The sequence below is a fragment of the Peromyscus maniculatus genome, chromosome X, assembly GCF_049852395.1.
Source record: "Peromyscus maniculatus bairdii isolate BWxNUB_F1_BW_parent chromosome X, HU_Pman_BW_mat_3.1, whole genome shotgun sequence".
NCBI lineage: Eukaryota > Metazoa > Chordata > Mammalia > Rodentia > Cricetidae > Peromyscus > Peromyscus maniculatus.
The window spans coordinates 137,316,624-137,334,910 of record NC_134875.1 but is presented as its reverse complement, the minus strand read 5'-3'; the positions used below and the strand labels follow the sequence as shown (position 1 = coordinate 137,334,910).

The 18,287-nt window shown below is 43.5% G+C and overlaps 1 protein-coding gene and 1 pseudogene across 2 annotated transcripts; both read right to left on the bottom strand.

Annotated features, from left to right (window-relative positions):
- Nucleotides 1-7,381: 7,381 nt before the first annotated feature.
- On the bottom strand, nt 7,382-8,523 carry LOC143270690 (ras-related protein Rab-28-like; annotated as a pseudogene).
- Nucleotides 8,524-15,136: 6,613 nt separating this feature from the next.
- LOC143270853 (spindlin-2-like) lies at nt 15,137-16,670 on the bottom strand. Of its 2 annotated transcripts, none has more exons than XM_076562028.1 (2): nt 16,577-16,670; nt 15,137-15,982 (listed from the first exon to the last, which is right to left on the bottom strand). In XM_076562028.1, the coding sequence occupies exons 1-2, from the start codon at nt 16,596-16,598 to the stop codon at nt 15,189-15,191; spliced, it is 816 nt and encodes a 271-aa protein (XP_076418143.1). In that variant the 5' UTR covers nt 16,599-16,670; the 3' UTR covers nt 15,137-15,188. The 2 variants fall into 2 exon arrangements, with proteins under 2 accessions (XP_076418143.1, XP_076418144.1); XM_076562029.1 differs by lacking the exon at nt 16,577-16,670 and adding an exon at nt 16,112-16,275.
- Nucleotides 16,671-18,287: the final 1,617 nt, after the last annotated feature.

The following is an 18,287-nucleotide window of genomic DNA, read 5'->3' as shown; positions in this document are numbered from 1 at the left end:
TATCAATTTTGATGGTATCCATAGCTTTTCTTCTCCTGTAGAAACAAGTTAAAACGTCATCCCCAACGTAATGCATATCCTGGTTTCCATTCTGAGGTCAGCACATCTTTGACATATACAGGCTGATTTAATTCTGTAGGTTTTTTTAATTTAAATAAATTTATTTATGAGAGAAAAACATTTGAACATCAGGTGCAGTGTGATCGATCCACAATGATCCAAGGATGTCATGACTCATCTGGAAGCACTCTCATGCGGTCTGTAGGAGATCCGTGTGGAGGATCAGCTGAACCATGTATCAAAATTCATAAAGCCATCTAAGCCAAATATGATAAAATATGCAATGACCATGATACAGTAATAAAAATACAATATCAAATACTCACTACTTGTGAGTTATAAACTACAATATAAACAAGTTAGGCTCCTTTTAAAATTGAAAAAATATTTCTATTACAGCCTCATTTGAAGCACTCACTTTCAATTAAATGCAGCTTTGTATAGTTTACTCTTAATAGCCAGCAAAGGAACACTTTCTTGAGTAACTGTTTCACCATCGGTGCTCTGAAGTACACTGTCACATACATGAGTTCAGATAGAAAATGATGATCAAAGCTTGGAACATCTTCATATCTGGTTAAACTTTTTATATTTAGGAAAAATTAGTGAGGACATAAAGAAGCAACATGGTTCTTCTGGAGTAAAGAGGTGGTCTCAATCCAGAGAATTGACTCTCCATTCAGATTTTAAAAAGTGTGGTCGAAGCTGAATTCCTTCCAGTCCAAGGAGTACCCACTATTGTGGGGCAACTTAAGGATGAAGGAGTGGAGCAGGAGGAAAGTGTGAGTTGACTACAGAAATGGTCACTGATAAAAATATGTTCAGGCCTGTGGCGGCGGCGGCCCGCGGATGTAGACGGGCCCAATAGCAGCCCGCTGAGGTAGACAGGCCCAGCTGCGGCAGCCGACAGGGAAATTCAGACCCAGTGGCAGCCGGCAGAGACATTCAGGCCCAGCGGCGGCCCACAGAGGTAGACAGGCCCAGCGGTGGCCCACTGAGGTAAACGGGCCCGGCGACAGCGGCCGACAGGGAAATTAAGGCCCAGCTGCAGCCGGCAGAGACATTCAGGCCCGGTGGCGGCCCCCAGAGGCAGACAGACCCAGCAGCAGCTGACAGGGACATACAGGCGCGGCTGCAGACCACAGAGGTAGACAGACCCAGGCACGGAGACAAGCAGCCGCAGCTTGGAACAGGGACGCCCCTAACCCCAACATCTGGGGAAGAAGCTATCTCCGTGGGTCAGAACCAGAATGAATCTGAACACTCCATCTGAGGACAACCCAGGGCCCAGCTACTGATCCTGTGAAACCCAACAACTTGGAGGTGTTGGTGAGACTACCCTGCTCAGCTGAAACCCATCTGGGAGAGGATTCAGATGCCTACAGTTTGAAGTCTGAAGAAACAAGATCAGCTGATGAGTTGACGAATGAACAAAACGTGACCTGGGAACACAGAAGAAGGCACTACCCAGACACCAAACCAGATCACCAGAATCATAAGTATATAATTCACCGATCCAAATCAGCTGCCCCTGAAGAAATAGCCCAATAGCACCAATTTAACCAAGAACCCCTACTAAACCAAGACTAAAAATTAGAACAAGAGAGGCACTCTCAGACACAGACACCACCTGCACCGCACAGAGGAAGAGATGAGTAGACGCCAGTGCAAAAATACAGGCAACAACATAAAGACCTATATGGCAACATCAGAACCTAGTGATTCTACACCTGCAAGACCTCAACATACCAAGACAGAAGAAACAGAAGAAATCAACCCTAAAAATGACTTTAAGAAGATGATAGAGGCCCTTAAAGAAGAAATAAAACATTCCCTCAATGAGGAAATGAAAACTTTCCTTAAAGAGGAAATGAAAAACTCCTTTAAAGAGGAAATAAAAACTTTCCTTAAAGAGGAAATGAAAAACTCCCTTAAAGAGGAAATAAAAACTTCCCTTAAAGAGGAAATGAAAAACTCCATTAAAGAGGAAATAAAAAACTCCCTTAAAGAAATGGAAGAAAAAACGAACAAAAAAATGGGAAGAAATCAAATCAAGCCAAGAAAAAGCAATTAAACAGATGAAAGAAACATTCCAAGATCTGAAAAATGAATTTGAGACAATAAAGAAAACACATGCTGAGGGAATGCTGGAAATAGAAACCCTGACTAAACGAAGAGGAAATACAGAAGCAAGCATAACCAACCGATTGCAAGAGATGGAACAGAGAATCTCTGATACTGAAGACACGATAGAGAAAATAGATTCGTCAGTCAAAGAAAACACTAAAGACAAAAAAGTCATAACACAAAACGTCCAGGAAATTTGGGACACCATGAAAAGACCAAACCTAAGAATAATAGGGATAGAAGAAGGAGAATACCAACTCAAAGGCACAGAAAATATATTCAACAAAATCATAGAAGAAAACTTTCCAAACCTAAAGAAAGAAATACCTATGAAGATACAAGAAGCTTACAGAACACCAAATAGGCTGGATCAAAAAAAAAAAAGTCCCCTCGCCACATAATAATCAAAACACTAAACACACAGAACAAAGAAAAAAATATTAAGGGCCGCAAAGGAAAAAGACCAAGTAACATATAAAGGCAAACCCATCAGAATAACACCAGACTACTCAATAGAGACTATGAAAGCTAGAAGATCATGGACAAACCTCATGCAGACACTAAGAGACCACGGATGCCAACCAAGACTATTATACCCAGCAAAACTCTCAATCACCATTGGCAGAGTAAACAAAATATTCCAGGATAAAACCAGATTTAATCAATATCTGTCCACAAACCCAGCCCTACAGAAAGCACTAGAAGGGAAAATTCAACCCAAAGAAGCTAAACACATCCAGGAAAAATCAAGCAATAGATAATCCCACACCAACATACACCACAGAAGGACAACACAACACAACCACAAAAAATAACAGGAATTAACAATCACTGGTCATTAATATCCATCAATATCAATGGTCTCATCTCACCTATAAAAAGACACAGGCTAACAGAATGGATAAGAAAACAGGACCCATCCATCTGCTGCATACAAGAAACACACCTTAACTTCAAAGACAGACACTACCTCTGAGTAAAGGGCTGGGAAAAGGCTATCCAAGCAAATGGACCTAAGAAACAAGCTGGTGTAGCTATCCTAATATCTAATAAAATAGACTTCAAACTAAAATCAATCAAAAGAGACCAGGATGGACATTACATATTTATCACGGGAAAAATCTACCAAGATGAAGTCTCGATTCTAAACATTTATGCTCCAAATACAAAAGCACCGACATTCATAAAAGAAACACTACTAAAGTTTAAAATGCACATCAAACCCCAAACATTAGTAGTGGGAGATTTAAACACACCACTCTCACCAAAAGACAGATCTACCAGACTGAAACTTAACAAAGAAATAAAGGACCTAACAGATGTTATGACTCAAATGGACCTAATAGATATCTACAGAACATTCAATCCTAACACAAAAGAATATACCTTCTTCTCAGCACCCCATGCAACCTTCTCAAAAATTGACCACATGCTTGGCCACAAAACAAATCTCAACAGATACAAAAAAATTGGAATAACCTGCTGTATCTTTTCAGACCACCATGCCTTAAAGTTAGACCTCAACAACAACAAAAATCATAGAAAACCCACAAACTCATGGAAACTGAATAATGCCCAACTGAAACATTAATGAGTCAAGGAAGAAAGAAAGACAGAAATTAAAGATTTCCTAGAATTCAATGAAAATGAAAGTATAACATACCCAAACTTATGGGACACTATGAAAGCAGTGCTAAGATGAAAATTCATAGCTCTAAATGCACACATAAAGAAGATGGAGCAATCCCATACCAATGAATTAACAGCACAACTGAAAGCTCTAGAACAAAAAGAAACAAACTCACCCAGGAGAAATAGACGCCAGGAAATAATCAAATTGAGGGCTGAAATCAATGAAATAGAAAACAAGAGAACAATACAAAAAATCAATGAAACAAAGAGTTGGTTCTTTGAAAAAATCAACAAGATAGACAAACCCCTAGCCAAATTAACCAAAAGGCAAAGAGAGAGCATCCAAATTCACAAAATCAGAAATGAAAAGGGAGACATAAAACAGACAATGAGGAAATCCAGAGAATCATCAGATCATACTTCAAAAACCTGTACTCCACAAAAATGGAAAACCGGGAAGAAATGGACAATTTTCTGGATAAATACCGCATACCAAAATTAAATCAAGACCAGATAAACCATTTAAATAGACCAATAACCCCTAAAGAATGAGAAACAGTCATCAAAAGTCTCCCAACCAAAAAAAACCCAGGACCAGGTGGTTTCAGTGCAGAATTCTACCAGACTTTCAAAGAAGAACTAATACCAATCCTCTTCAAAGTGTTCCACACAATAGAAACAGAAGGAAATCTACCAAACTCGTTTTATGAGGCTACAATTACCCTGATACCCAAACCACACAAAGATGCAACAAAGAAAGAGAACTACAGACCAATCTCCCTCATGAACATTGATGCAAAAATACTCAACAAAATATTGGCAAACCGAATCCAAGAATACATCAAAACAATCATCCATCACGACCAAGTAGGATCCATCCCAGGGATGCAAGGATGGTTCAACATACAAAAATCAGTCAATGTAATACACCATATAAACAAACTGAAAGAAAAAAACCACATGATCATCTCCTTAGATGCTGAAAAAGCCTTTGACAAAACACAACACCCCTTCATGATAAAGGTCTTAGAAAGATCAGGAATACAAGGAACATTTCTAAACATAATAAAAGCAATTTATAGCAAGCCAACAGCAAACATCAAATTAAATGGAGAGAAACTCAAAGCGATACCACTAAATTCAGGAACAAGACAAGGCTGTCCACTCTCCCCATATTTATTCAATATAGTACTAGAAGTTCTAGCTAGAGCAATAAGACAACAAAAGGAGATCAAAGGGATACAAATTGGCAAGGAAGAAGTCAAACTTTCACTATTTGCAGATGATATGATAGTATACATAAGTGACCCCAAAAACTCTACCAGGGAACTCCTACAGCTGATAAACTCCTTCAGTAAAGTGGCAGGATACAAGATCAACTCAAAAAAATCAGTAGCCCTCCTATACACAAATGATAAAAGGGCTGAGAAAGAAGTCAGAGAAACATCACCCTTTACAATAGCCACAAATAATATAAAATACCTTAGGATAACACTAAATAAACAAGTGAAAGACCTTTTTGATAAGAACTTTAAATCTCTAAAGAAAGAAATTGAAGAAGACATCAGAAAATGGAAGGATCTCCCATGCTCATGGATAGGTAGGATTAACATAGTAAAAATGGCAATCTTACCAAAAGCAATCTACAAATTCAATGCAATCCCCATCAAAATTCCAACACAATTCTTCACTGACTTGGAAAGAAAAATACTCAACTTTATATGGAAAAACAAAAGACCCAGGATAGCTAAAAGAATCCTATACAATAAAGCAACCCTTGGAGGCATCACCATCCCCAACCTCAAACTCTACTATAGAGCTATAATAATAAAAACAGCTTGGTACTGGTATAAAAACCGACATACGGACCAATGGAATCGAATTGAAGACCCTGACATTAATCCATGCACATATGAACACCTGGTTTTTGACAAAGGAGCCAAAACTATACAATGGCAAAAAGAAAGTATCTTCAACAAATGGTGCTGGCATAACTGGATGTCAATATGTAAAAGATTACAAATAGATCCATATCTGTCACCATGCATAAAACTCAAGTCCAAGTGGATCAAAGACCTGAACATAAATCCAGTTACACTAAACTTAATAGAAAAGAAAGTAGGAAGCACTCTTGAACACATTGGCACCGGAGACCATTTCCTAAATAAAACACCAACAGCACAGACCCTGAGCACAACAATTAATAAATGGGACCTCTCGAAACTGAGAAGCTTTTGCAGGGCAAAAGACACAGTCAATAAGACAAAAAGACAGCCAATAGATTGGGAAAAGATCTTCACCAACCCCACATCTGACAGAGGATTGATCTCGACAATATATAAAGAACTCAAGAAACTAGACATCAAAGTACTGAACAGTCCAATTAAAAAATGGGCTAAAGAGCTAAACAGAGAATTCACAAAACAAGAACTACAAATGGCTGAAAGACATTTAAAGAAATGCTCAACATCCTTAATCATCAGAGAAATGCAAATCAAAACGACTCTGAGATACCACCTTACACCTGTCAGAATGGCTACGATCAAAAACACCAATGACAACCAATGTTGGAGAGGATGTGGAGCAAAGGGAACACTCTCCACTGTTGGTGGGAATGTAAACTTGTACAACCACTGTGGAAATCAGTATGGCAGTTTCTCAGAAAATTAGGAATCGAACTACCTCAAGACCCAGCCATCCCACTCTTGGGCATTTACCCAAGGAATGCTGATTCATACCATAAAGATACATGCTCAGCTATGTTCATAGCAGCACTATTTGTAATAGCCAGAACCTGGAAACAACCTAGATGCCCATCAACGGAAGAATGGATGAAAAAAATGTGGTACATATACACAATGGAGTACTACTCAGCAGAGAAAAACAATGAAAGCATGAAATTTGCAGGCAAATGGATGGAACTAGAAAAAATCATCCTGAGTGAGGTAACCCAAACCCAGAAAGACAGTTATGGTATGTACTCACTCATTGGTGGATTCTAGATATAAAATAAAGAACAATCAGACCACAACCCATAGAACCATGGAGGCTATATATATAGCATGGAGGTTCCTAGGATGACTGTGGCATATAATAAATTTCAGTTTTACTCAATTATTGAAAAAAATAGCCAAATGAATGGAAACACATGAACTATGAACCAAAGGATGAGGTGCTCCCAGCTGGATCAGGCCCTCTGAATAGGTGAGACAGTTGATTGGCTTGATCAGTTTGGGAGGCAACTAGGCAGTGGGACCAAGTCCTGTGCTCATTGCATGAGTTGGCTGTTTGAAACCTGGAGCTTATGCAGGGACACTTGGCTTAGTCTGGGAGGAAGGGACTGGACCTCCCTGGACTGAGTCTACCAAGTTGATCACAGTCCTCGGGGGAGGACTTGTCCTGGAGGAGGTGGGAATGGGGGGTAGGCTGGGGGTAAGGGGAGGGGGTGGGAGGGGGGAGAATAGGGGAACCCATGGCTGATATGTAGAACTGAATGGTATTGTAAAATAAAAAATATATATAACAAACCTTCCCCAAAAAATAAATAATAATAAAAAAAAATATGTTCCTACACAGCCTGGGCTCAGTCCTGGGGAAGAACAGCCAAAACTATTAATACAGTGTGTGCTCACTGAACTGCACACATGGAACTCCCAGGTGGGTTAACAGTTCTTGACATGGGCTCCTGGTTGTAGTTTACAATATCTGCCTTCACCACCCTCTGTGACTGTTCTGTTTCTGCTTTGTTTAATTTGATTCCCAGGATTTCTGCAGCAACTTTCTGAAAACACAGGAAGACTGAGTCTCCTGTCTTGGCTGAAACAAAACCATTTTCCTGGCAAAACTGTGTTTATTAGGTTTTACTGTTCCCATATGCTCCAAGTCAATTTTATTGCCCACCAAAGCAACCAGGGGCTGAGTTTCTGACTCTTCACTCACTGTCTTCACCACAGAATACCAATCTTCTAAATTCTCAAAGCTTTGATAATTTGTTTTTTTTTTTTTTTTTGTTTTGTTTTTTTTGGTTTTTCGAGACAGGGTTTCTCTGTGTAGCTTTGCGCCCTTTCCTGGAACTCACTTGGTAGCCCAGGCTGGCCTCGAACTCACAAAGATCCGCCTGCCTCTGCCTCCCAAGTGCTGGGATTAAAGGCGTGCGCCACCACCGCCCGGCTCCAAAGATGTTTGATTTTTTTTTTTTTTTTTTTTTGGTTTTCCCGAGACAGGGTTTCTCTGTGTAGCTTTGCGCCTCTCCTGGGACTCACTTGGTAGTCCAGGCTGGCCTCGAACTCACAGAGATCCACCTGGCTCTGCCTCCTGAGTGCTGGGTTAAAGGCATGCGCCACCACCGCCCAAGCTTTGATAATTTGTAATATCATATACCAAGAGGGTTCCCTGTGCTCCATAGATGTATTTATCCAACATTTTGCCATCTATTGTCTGCCCTCCTATATCCCAAACTTGAAGGGTAACATTCAAATTTTCTGGTAAGGTAATCCTTCTCAAAAAGAAATCTAGTCCTACAGTCTGCTTGTACTGTTTCCCAAAAGCCTCTTGAGCAAAACACGTAGCTAAGGAAGTCTTCCCGGAGGTGCCGTCCCCTAGCACAACAATTTTCAGTTGCCCGTCCTGGCTCTCCTCCTCAGAGTCTGACATGGTGTCCGAGGATGCTGGCCCGCCCCCAAGGTGGAGGAAGGAAAGGAAGAGGCCTCCAGGGGCCGGGGAGAGGAGGCCAGCAGGCAGGACCAGCAGGATCCCCGTCCTGGTGTCTCTTCAGCCCTGAAGGAACTCAGGGAGAATCACTCACCAGCTGCCATCTTGCCCTCCTCCCCACCCCCCTAATTCTGTAGTTTTTGCTATTATCCAATGTCTCTCCACAGCTGTTGTTCCTTTCTCATTAGCATGGAGAAAATTCAATTTTAATAGTACATTATGTAATCTACTTCTGGGCGGGTTTACTACCCCTTTCTGTTTTCTAAGCATATTCTTTAGAGTTCTGTTTGATCTTTCTATGACTACTTGGCCTGTAGGATTATGTGGTATACCTCTAATATGTTTTATATTTTAATAAGCAAAAAACCTTTTATTTTACCAGAGACATATGCTGGAGCATTATCAGTTATAATTTGTGCAAGCATACCCATGATGGTGATAACTTCTAGCAAATGTGTGATTATAGAATTAGCCTTTTTGGAACTCAGAGCAGTTGCCCATTGAAATCCTGAATAGGTATCCATGGTGTGGTGACCTTGGTATTGTATCCAGAGTTGGCTCAGTAGATTGGATCAACAACACTGATCTGAAGAAATTTCAGTGGAGGTAAGGCACAGCCAGCAAGCACTAGAGAAGATAAAATAAAATCTAGCATAGTCAATGTGCTAGTCATTATGGGAGAGGAAATGCCTTATGCAGGGTGGCAACTCTCCCTTGTAGACAGGATTTGGAAAGATTAATAAGTCTGGCATCTAGCAGTAAACTGCAACAGGAGTAGAACTGTGCACTCGGATCTCTATTTTGACAGTCAGTGTTGCCATGTACAGTACAGTGACGTATCCAGCCACAAAACTAACCATTCAGATAGTGCATACTAATTCTGTTTCATTAGTGTGGTGATGACATGAGTGAATAACTAACTAAGTTTTGGCAGTAGGAGCAGCAGAACACTTTTTCTAGATTTTTCAGCCCCAAATGGCAGACCAAATAGATAGTCCATTTCCAATATTCTGTGAGTCAGCCAAAGAAAACCAAACTTCATATGGTTCAGTGGTTCTCAACCTTCCTCATGTTATGACCCTTTAATACAATTCCTCATGTAGTAGGGACCTCCAACCGAAAAACGATTTTCATTGGTACTTCATAACCATACTTTTGTTACGGTTATGAATCATGCTCTAAATATCTGATCTGTAGGATATCTGATATTTGACCCCTGTGAAAGGGTCATTTGACTTCCAAGGACCATGACCCACAGTTTGAGAACCTCTGATCAAGTGGACTATGACACAGACCTGTGAAAACAGCCTTAAGTTGTGGCCACTGAGAACACTCAGTTATGAAAATGCTTTTGACTCTACATACATTATCCTAATGAGATTTAACGTGCACAAACCAAAGGACACCCTCAGGTTTCAGTTCAGACTGGACATCAATGAACCAGACTCAAGCGTTTAGCCCAAATTATGTGAGTCAATGACTTTGATCTAGCCAGTAGTCTTGTAAATAGAAGAGCCTGGGTTTGAATTTCCTTGAAAGGGACAACAAACACGTTTTCTTTAAAGCATGCTTCCACTAAGGCAATTAAAAAAAAAAACAAGGCCAATTGAGTCATATTACAGTTCTTGTTATGTGAATGAAAACAATTAATCCACAGGAGGCAATAGTATAAAAAGGAATGTATGATGAATGTTGAAAACTGTGTTTCACGTGCCATCAATTTCTAAAACGGGCTTATGGTCATGATATCTGCAACAGCTCAGGCCACAACAGGCATGAATTTGGCAATCTGCTACAAGGCTTCATCTCCTGTTAGAGATTTGATAAAGCTTAGAAGGGTCAAACCCTTTATTCTTACTACCCGTACCTTCATTGAGTATTATATAAAGAATTTTATTTTTTCCTTTCTCTTCCTGAGAATCTGTTTTCTTTGTGGTGGACCAACCAAGAAGAGACAGGGAGGCTTTAAGCAAGGTTCCATAATCACTATGCTCACGGGGCAACAGTTCGTAGTTTGTGTAAGATGCATTCTGATGTGGAAGTGTCACTTAATGTGCGTATAACTGCCTAAAATCATGTTGATTATCACTGTAAATGTGACACAACTTCCAAATGCCTCCAGTAGCCTTTGCCTCCAAAGTCTGGTAGCTAGAGATCCGTGCCTAACAGAGCCATGATAGTCAAAGCCCAACCTACTTAAAGGGTTTATATGGCATTGAACAAAGGGCCCAAGGCTCCAATTTATAACCGTTTTCCCCCTGACAACTACTGTGGTTGAGGTGAAGAAAGGATGGAATCAGAGGACATACGGGGCAAACTGCTCTGGGCCTTTGGAAGGAAGGACCTGACGATTACTTTTGACTCTGTGTGCCTTATCAGACTGAACTATACATATTTCCCATATTACTTATTACTTTATAGCAGGAGGTAAAGTCCTAATTGCTGACAGCGTGTAGTTTAACTTTAGAAAAGGATTTCATTCAGCAGCCATAGCTAAATACTTCCCATTAAGAATGTAGATTTTTTTTGTTTTTGTTTTTGTTTTTTTGAGACAGGCTTACTGTGTGTTACAGTCATGGCTGTCATGGAACTTGCTTTGTAGATGAGGCTGACCTCGAAATCACAGAGATCCACCTGCATCTGCCTCCCAAGTGCTGGGATTAAGGTCGTATACCACCAAGCCTGGCTGCGTGTTAAGATTTTTATCCTCCAGTGGACTTGGTTGACACAGCAGAAAATGTATTAGAGATATTAAGCATAATTTGGTGTCTGGGTTAAGGTTTCTATTGCTGTGAAAGACACCATGACCACAGCAACTCTTATAAGGGAAAGCATTCGATTGAGGTGGTAGCTTAGAGTTCAGAGGTTCAGTCCATTCTCATCATGGCAGGGAGCATGGCAGCGTGCAGGCCGACATGGTGCTGCTGCCTACAACTTGGTCACAAGGCAACGGGAAGTGGACTGAGGTACTGGGTGTGGCTTGGTCATATATGAGACCTCAAAGCCCACTCACACAGTGATATACTTTCTCTTCCAACAAGGGCACACCTCCTAGTAGTGCCACTCCCTGTGAGTTTATCAGAGCCAATTCCATTTCCAATAACAAACACACTTGAGGTAGCAAGAGAGGATCTTTAATTTTCTCACAGGCTTTAGACACTAGGATTAGCAGTGTATTCACAAAGGTCATATTGCTCCAGAGAATTTACATTACTTTGGCTCAGCTTTCCATTCCTCCAAGGGTACATTGCCAGTATGGAATGCTCTTCTGAGTAAGCATCTAAATACTAATAAATGACTCACCACTAGTGCACACAGGATTATATTTGACATAAAGACCTCGCTGAGTGAGCCAAGAACCCTAAATGCCACTGAGAAAGAAAAACCTTTGAGTAATTGCTATCTCCAAGAATATCTAAGGTCTGTCAGGGAGTGGTGGTGCACTCCTTTAATCCCAGCACTCCGGAGGAAGAGCCAGGAGGATCTCTGTGAGTCACGGCCAGCCTGGTCTACAGAGGAAGATCCAGGACAGGCTCCAAAGGTACACAGAGAAACCCTGTCTCAAAAAACAAACAAACAAACAAACAAACAAACAACAAAAAGGATATCTGTCGGGCGGTGGTGGCCCACGCCTTTAACCCCAGCACTCAGGAGGCAGAGGCAGGAGGATCTCTGTGAGTTCGAGGCCAGTCTGCTCTACATAGTAAGATCCAGGAAAGGGGCAAAGCCACACAGAGAAACCCTGTCTCAGAAGAAAAGAAAAAAGAAAAAAAAAGAGTAACTAAGGTCCATTATGAAACAAGATTCTTATGTGTAAAATGTGTTCTCATCTACTCACAACTTCAAATTGGTATATTTGATTTTTGTGCTCCAATTTCCAAGAGCTTAGAGACGATTATCTGGCAGTTCCAGAGTGTGCCTGTTAAAATATAACACAAATCATGCTGCACTTCTGCTTTACATGCCCAGCGATCTCCCTCTCTCAGTCAAGGCAAAAGCAAACTTCCCTGTAGAGGCTGTGACCTGCAGGGCTTTATGCTCTCTGAGGCCCCTGTGGCTTCTCTGAGATCACCTCCCACAGTTCTCTATCTCCCTCCAGCAGTTCCAGCCATGCTGCCATCCTGGCTGCTTCTCCTCAAACACAGCAGGTCTTCTCTGGCCACTGAGCTTCAGCAACTGCCATCACTCTACCTGGAATGCACACTCTCCTTGACTGCTGCTCAAGGGCCACACTCACTACCTTCACGTTTTCATTCCAAACCCAGAGGCTCCACGAGGCCTTTCCTGGCCACTCTGCTTCTCTAAAAAGAGCATTTTCCCTGGAAATTCATTTTCTCCAAACCAGCCTCGGTGTGTCCTTTCTTATCACATATCAATATGAAAATGCTTCATACTGACTCATGAACTCCCTGGCTGCTGCGCATCCCCTGCATCCCCTGCAGTACAAAGAAAATTCCATGAGGATAAGATCTGTTGACTAGCTGCACATGCTCTCAGCTGTGTCCAGAACAGTGCCTGGCAGAGCCCACCCAAAGTGTTTATGGGACTAAGGTAAAACTAATGATGGGAGAATCTGTGGGATCAATCATGTGAAATCAGACAAGTATCCCCGGACATAGCCATACAGCTACAGATGTAGCTCCCAGGAGGACAGGGACCTGCATTTTTCCAGTGAAGCAGCACAACTGGAGGCATGGCCAACTCAGACATTTCCAAGGTTAAGAGGAAATGAACCCTTCCTCACACCAGGATGCTTGTATCCTTGTTGGGACGTGGTTCCTATTCCAAGGTGTTTATGTGATATGAACTTATCAAAAGCCTAACTGGTTGAGGAACACAACAGAAACACAAACACAAACACAAAACAAGGAAGCAAGGGGAAATGGTCCCCGCAGGACATGCTGGTGTTGGCTGAGCAAAACCACATGATGTAGGAAAGAAAACTAAAGCTGCCCTGGTGAGGTGTGCTTGTCATTCCTGAGGCAATCAGCCTACAGCCAATGCTTTCTAGGTGGTGAGCATCAATGAGATTTGACACCTTCTTTCAATGTCTGGGAGATCCTTGCTTCCTCCATGTGTGGCTTTAGGAAGACCTCAGCAGCAGGAACCAGAAACACTCTTCTCTTGGGAGGCAGCAGGTGAGGAGGAGGCAGAACACACACAGTGTTCTCAGAGGGACTTTGGAAGGAAGGAGAATGACAACACAGAGTAGAGGAGGTCAAAGACCCATGTCCTGGACTCCACATTTGTGAAGCACTTTACTGGCAATGCCAATTCCTCTTTCTGCAAAGCACAGCGCTTCTAAGTGGCAGTGTACAGCCAAAGGAATTACTTAGGCAAAGCCACAATTCCCAGCCCTATCCCTTGCCCTTGGTGGTTATACCACCCTCTCCCAAAAGAGAGGTGCATAAATCTCCATCCAGGTGAGCTGTGAGTTTAAGAAGGAAGGAGGAGCTAGGATGGGTAGGAGGTACTAGAAGGTGTAGGTTGCTAAAGGCTTTGCTGAGTCTAGAATGGGATGCCTAAGGAAGGGCAGTGTCCCTTTGCCTGGACACTGAATGGAGCCACCTGTGGCTTCAGGCAGCTGGGACAGTGCATGGACAGCCAAGTTCTCTCTATACCATGGAGACAAGAGGCACAATCATCAGATGCCCTTCCCCCCAGGAAGGCAAGGACTATTCCAGCAAGAGGAAGGACAGTGACAGGATTGCTATTCCTGGATTCACCAAGGATCCATTTTCCCAAAGAAAGAGCTTGCCCTTTGCCCAGAGCTAGCCAGGAACTCTTGTTAGTTTGCTCAGACTTCAGACTTGACTCTCTGAAACCAGACAAGCCTGATAGGTAGATACAAAGTTGACCGTTGGTTTTATTGTCTGAGTCGTCCCTGCTGAAAGGCCTTTAGGTGACCCTCCAAAGCATGTGCTTTGTTTGACAGGTAACCATTGCCACCATGGACAGCCAGCCAGAAGAATGTGGATGTGTCAGAAGGCCATTCCTTTGGAATGGTTTCTCCCCCAGTTACCTCCTTTAGTGTCTCTATCACCTATGCATGGATGCTCTGGCCTCCCGAGTCCCAGAGCCTCTTCTCAGGGCCCTCCCTGCCTGGCAGACTTTGCCTTCCTTCCTGTGTACCTCTTACACTACTGTGTGTGTGTTCTTCTACAGGAGTTCTTCTGGATTCCTGAAAGCCAGAAGGTGCCAGAAGGCTTCCCTCTCTTATCCCTCCCTCCCTTCCCAATCCATGTTTCTTCCTTCACTCTGTCCCTCCCCCAGGGAGCCCCTCTCTCATTCTGGCTCCCCTCCACCTCTCCCTAGGCAGTCCCCTCCTCCACAGCCCATCTCCTGTTCCTTCTCCTCCTCCCCCCAAGACCAGACCAGCTAAGTCCCATTCCATTTTTAGATGACTGATTGTGATACCAGCTCACTTCTCTCACTGGCTGAATGGACAGCTGTTCCATCCTTCCCTGCTCCACCCACCAAACACACCCAGACTTTTCCACAAGGCAAAATGCCTACAGACAGCTTTCCCACAGAAATGCCTATTTGTCAGGACAACCGTTATGCCCAGTGAACTCCCTATACACCCAAAAGAAGCAGCCACTGCATGTCTAGAAATTACAACTTTATTTCCACATTTGTGGCAAAACTTTGCCAAACAATTAAAAATTTTTCACCCAGTCATACACGTATATATGGAAATCATCTTCAAACTTAATAAAGTACACAGACGGCCGTGCTTCGACTTGGTGAATCACCATGCCCACCCTTTTGGACCCATCATCTCTGGTGTACTCGACAACTTTGCCTATCAGACCATGCATAAGTTCTGGGTCCCCATCTAGTGGGGGATCCTCATTGAGCTCCGGCACGACACGGAGGTCACCCTCTTTATAATCGTCTAGGAGCTGGTACATATACAGAATAGGGTCTCGTTCATAAGTGATATAAAACCAAGCATTCAAGATAGGCGCTTGGGCCAGCACCATCCCCCTCCATTCATCCTTAGTGCCACGCTCATTCTCAAATAGGTGTTCTACTGCCTTGCCAATGATGTTACCTGCAATGCTGGGATCTGGGACATGGAATGGCTCTACAGTGTCAGACAGAACTTTAAGGGACACGATCCTGTTATCTTTATGGAGTTCGAGCCCATAGACACAGTCAATGCCATCATATTTCACCAGATATAGAGAGGGGTTTATAGGCATCTGCTTCAAAACAGTTCCTCTCCATTGGGTGACAGGCTCATCTCCTTCCTTCCACCCGTGAGAAATCCTGCAGCCCACGATGTTTCTTTCGGCCGGGGATGAAGATCTGCTCCTCTGCCTCTTCTGAGCAGCTTTTTTCTTGGTCACCTTTGCAGTCTCGGTGGTGTCGGTGTGGAGTCCTGCAGCTGTTTGTTCTTGGTCCTCCAGGGTCCCAGAATTCAGGGCGCTGGGTCCTGGGTCCATGGCTGTGGAGGGGGAAACAGAAGAAACAGTTAGCTAAAGAGCAAAACCCCAACTTCTCCCTGTTTGCAGCTTCCACACCACGGGCTGGTCCCTAACTGTCCCCCAAGGAGCCTAAGGACAACGCTGGAAACCTGCTGGGAGCCTGCTGATGTCCTGTGCTGTGGTGTCCTCAGTTTCCGGAGGTTTTGGGATGGCTTGGAATGTGGCAGCTGGGCAGAGGATACTTGACAAGATCCTCAGGGACAGAGGACCTGGCCAGTGTTATGCTCAACGCCCTGCGCCCCGCGCCTGGCAACGGAGGAACTAGCGAATGTTATGCTCAAGCGCTGCGCCCCCCGCCCCCCCGCCCCCCCCCCCCCCCGCGCCGGAGGAACTAGCGACTGATATGCTTGCGCCCCGAGTTCGCGCCCTGCCAATCACCCTGGCCTCCGCTCCCCGCTCCCTGCTGGGACTGGCACAAACCTGTTGGATGCGGAGCGGAGAAGCGCGGCAAAGCGCCTCTCCTCCCTCCACTTTCCCCTCACTTCAGTGCCTTGAGGGGTCTCAACCTCTGGCTCCAGCCCCCGCTCTCTACCCAGCCGCTTCTCGGTACCCACCTCCGGGGTTCTCCGCGTTCATTCCGCAGTCTCTCCGGGCTCCTAACGCCGCCCGTCCCTGCAGCCCGCGACGGACCTCCTCCCCAGCGTGCTGCCTGCCCACCTCTACTCTGTTTCTCTTGATGGTTCCGTTTCCTCCCCCACCGCTCCTGCCGGGCGCCCACCTAGAAACTCGTCTTTCCTGCTGTCCTGTCGCCGGGGTCCAGGGCTCCGCGCTGTTGGTGGGCTCGTGGGTCCCTCTGCCTTCCTCTCCTGGAGGCGGCTGCCCTGCCACCTTGGTGCTACTGATCTCTCATTCTGTATATTTATTTGCGTCTTATTTTCTTTCAAGTCCCCCCTTTTATGCTAAATTTTGCAGGGCTTTTTGTTGGTGGTAGTTTTGTTTTTTGTTTGGATCTGGAGCCCCTTTGCATTTCTTTTATATCCAGTGTTCATTATTGTGGATTCTGTACACTCTTTTTAAGTCTTCTCTTGGTTTTCTCATACTCTTTATCTCCATCTTTCTACTTTCTTTTTTGAGATAATTTCTTTCTGAGATTCTTTAAATTACTTGTCATAAAGTAGGTCCAGAGTATACCCCTTTCCCCCAAAAAAGTAACGGCCACTGACTTGGTCCAAAATTGAGTCCAAGGAATGCTCCAACTGAACTGTAGTCGGATTTCTGGTGGTTAGATAAAAGTCAGGGGTCCTCAGGAACTAGTGAAACTGGTTTGTCAGCCAAAAGGAGTCATTTCCTTTGCCTCTCTGCCTGGAGGGTCAAATGGCTTTCTATTGACATATACCTGTGATTGCCTATCAAAGCACTTGTTGGCCTTCAGGGTACTTCCTTCCCTATACATTTTTGTTAAACACCTTAAAGCCCATGCCTGAATCCTGGCCTTTCTCACTTCCTCCTCTATTCTAAACTCCCAGGCTGCTCCAGATCATGGGCTAACCTACCCTCAGCAACTCATCTTATAACACACGTAATTGTTCCATGCCCTGCTTTCCTAGCTTTGGCTATCTCCAGTCTGTTTCTTTTTTCGCTGCTCTGGACTCTTCCAGATGCCTCTGGATGTTCTGTCTCTTACCTACAATAAAAACCTTCCGCGGTTGGGTATTTAGCTCAGTGGTAGAGCGCTTGCCTAGCAAGCACAAGGCCCTGGGTTTGATCCTCAGCGCCAGAAAAAAAGAAAAAAGAACCTTCCCCACCTTACCATGGTGCAGCCATCTCAGTAGTCTGTGCCCCTTGCTTATACTGTCAAATTTACATATAAACACAAAATTCAAAGTTTGGTCCTAAATACATTTTGGCAATAGGTCATTTTATGTATATACTATGTGCACATTTATAAATATACAATTATTAATATTCACTACTAATAATTTTTACCTATGATGATGTGGCTATCCAGTGTCACATAATCCCAGTGTGCTGCTCAGTTAAGTTACATTAGGCAAGGCATAATGCTTTGTATAACATACTGACAAACACACCTGTTATGTCTTTAGTTCATTCTTTCTTTTCTTTTTCTTTCTTTCTCTCTCTTTTTCTTATTTGTTTGTTTATTTTGGTTTTTCGAGACAGGGTTTCTCTATGTAGCCTTGGATGTTGTGGAACTCTGTAGACCAGGCTGGCTTCAAACTCACAGAGATCTGCCTGCCTCTGCTTCCCCAGTGTTGGGATTAAAGGTGTGCACCTAGGTTCTACCACTGAGCTAAATCCCCAACC

Coding starts and splice junctions, on each gene's coding strand:
- LOC143270853 (XM_076562028.1), bottom strand. CDS start 16,598: ATGAACGCGGAGAACCCCGGAG. Junction 15,983..16,576: donor GAACGCGGAGAACCCCGGAG/GTGGGTACCGAG, acceptor CCCCCTCCACAG/CCATGGACCCAGGACCCAGC.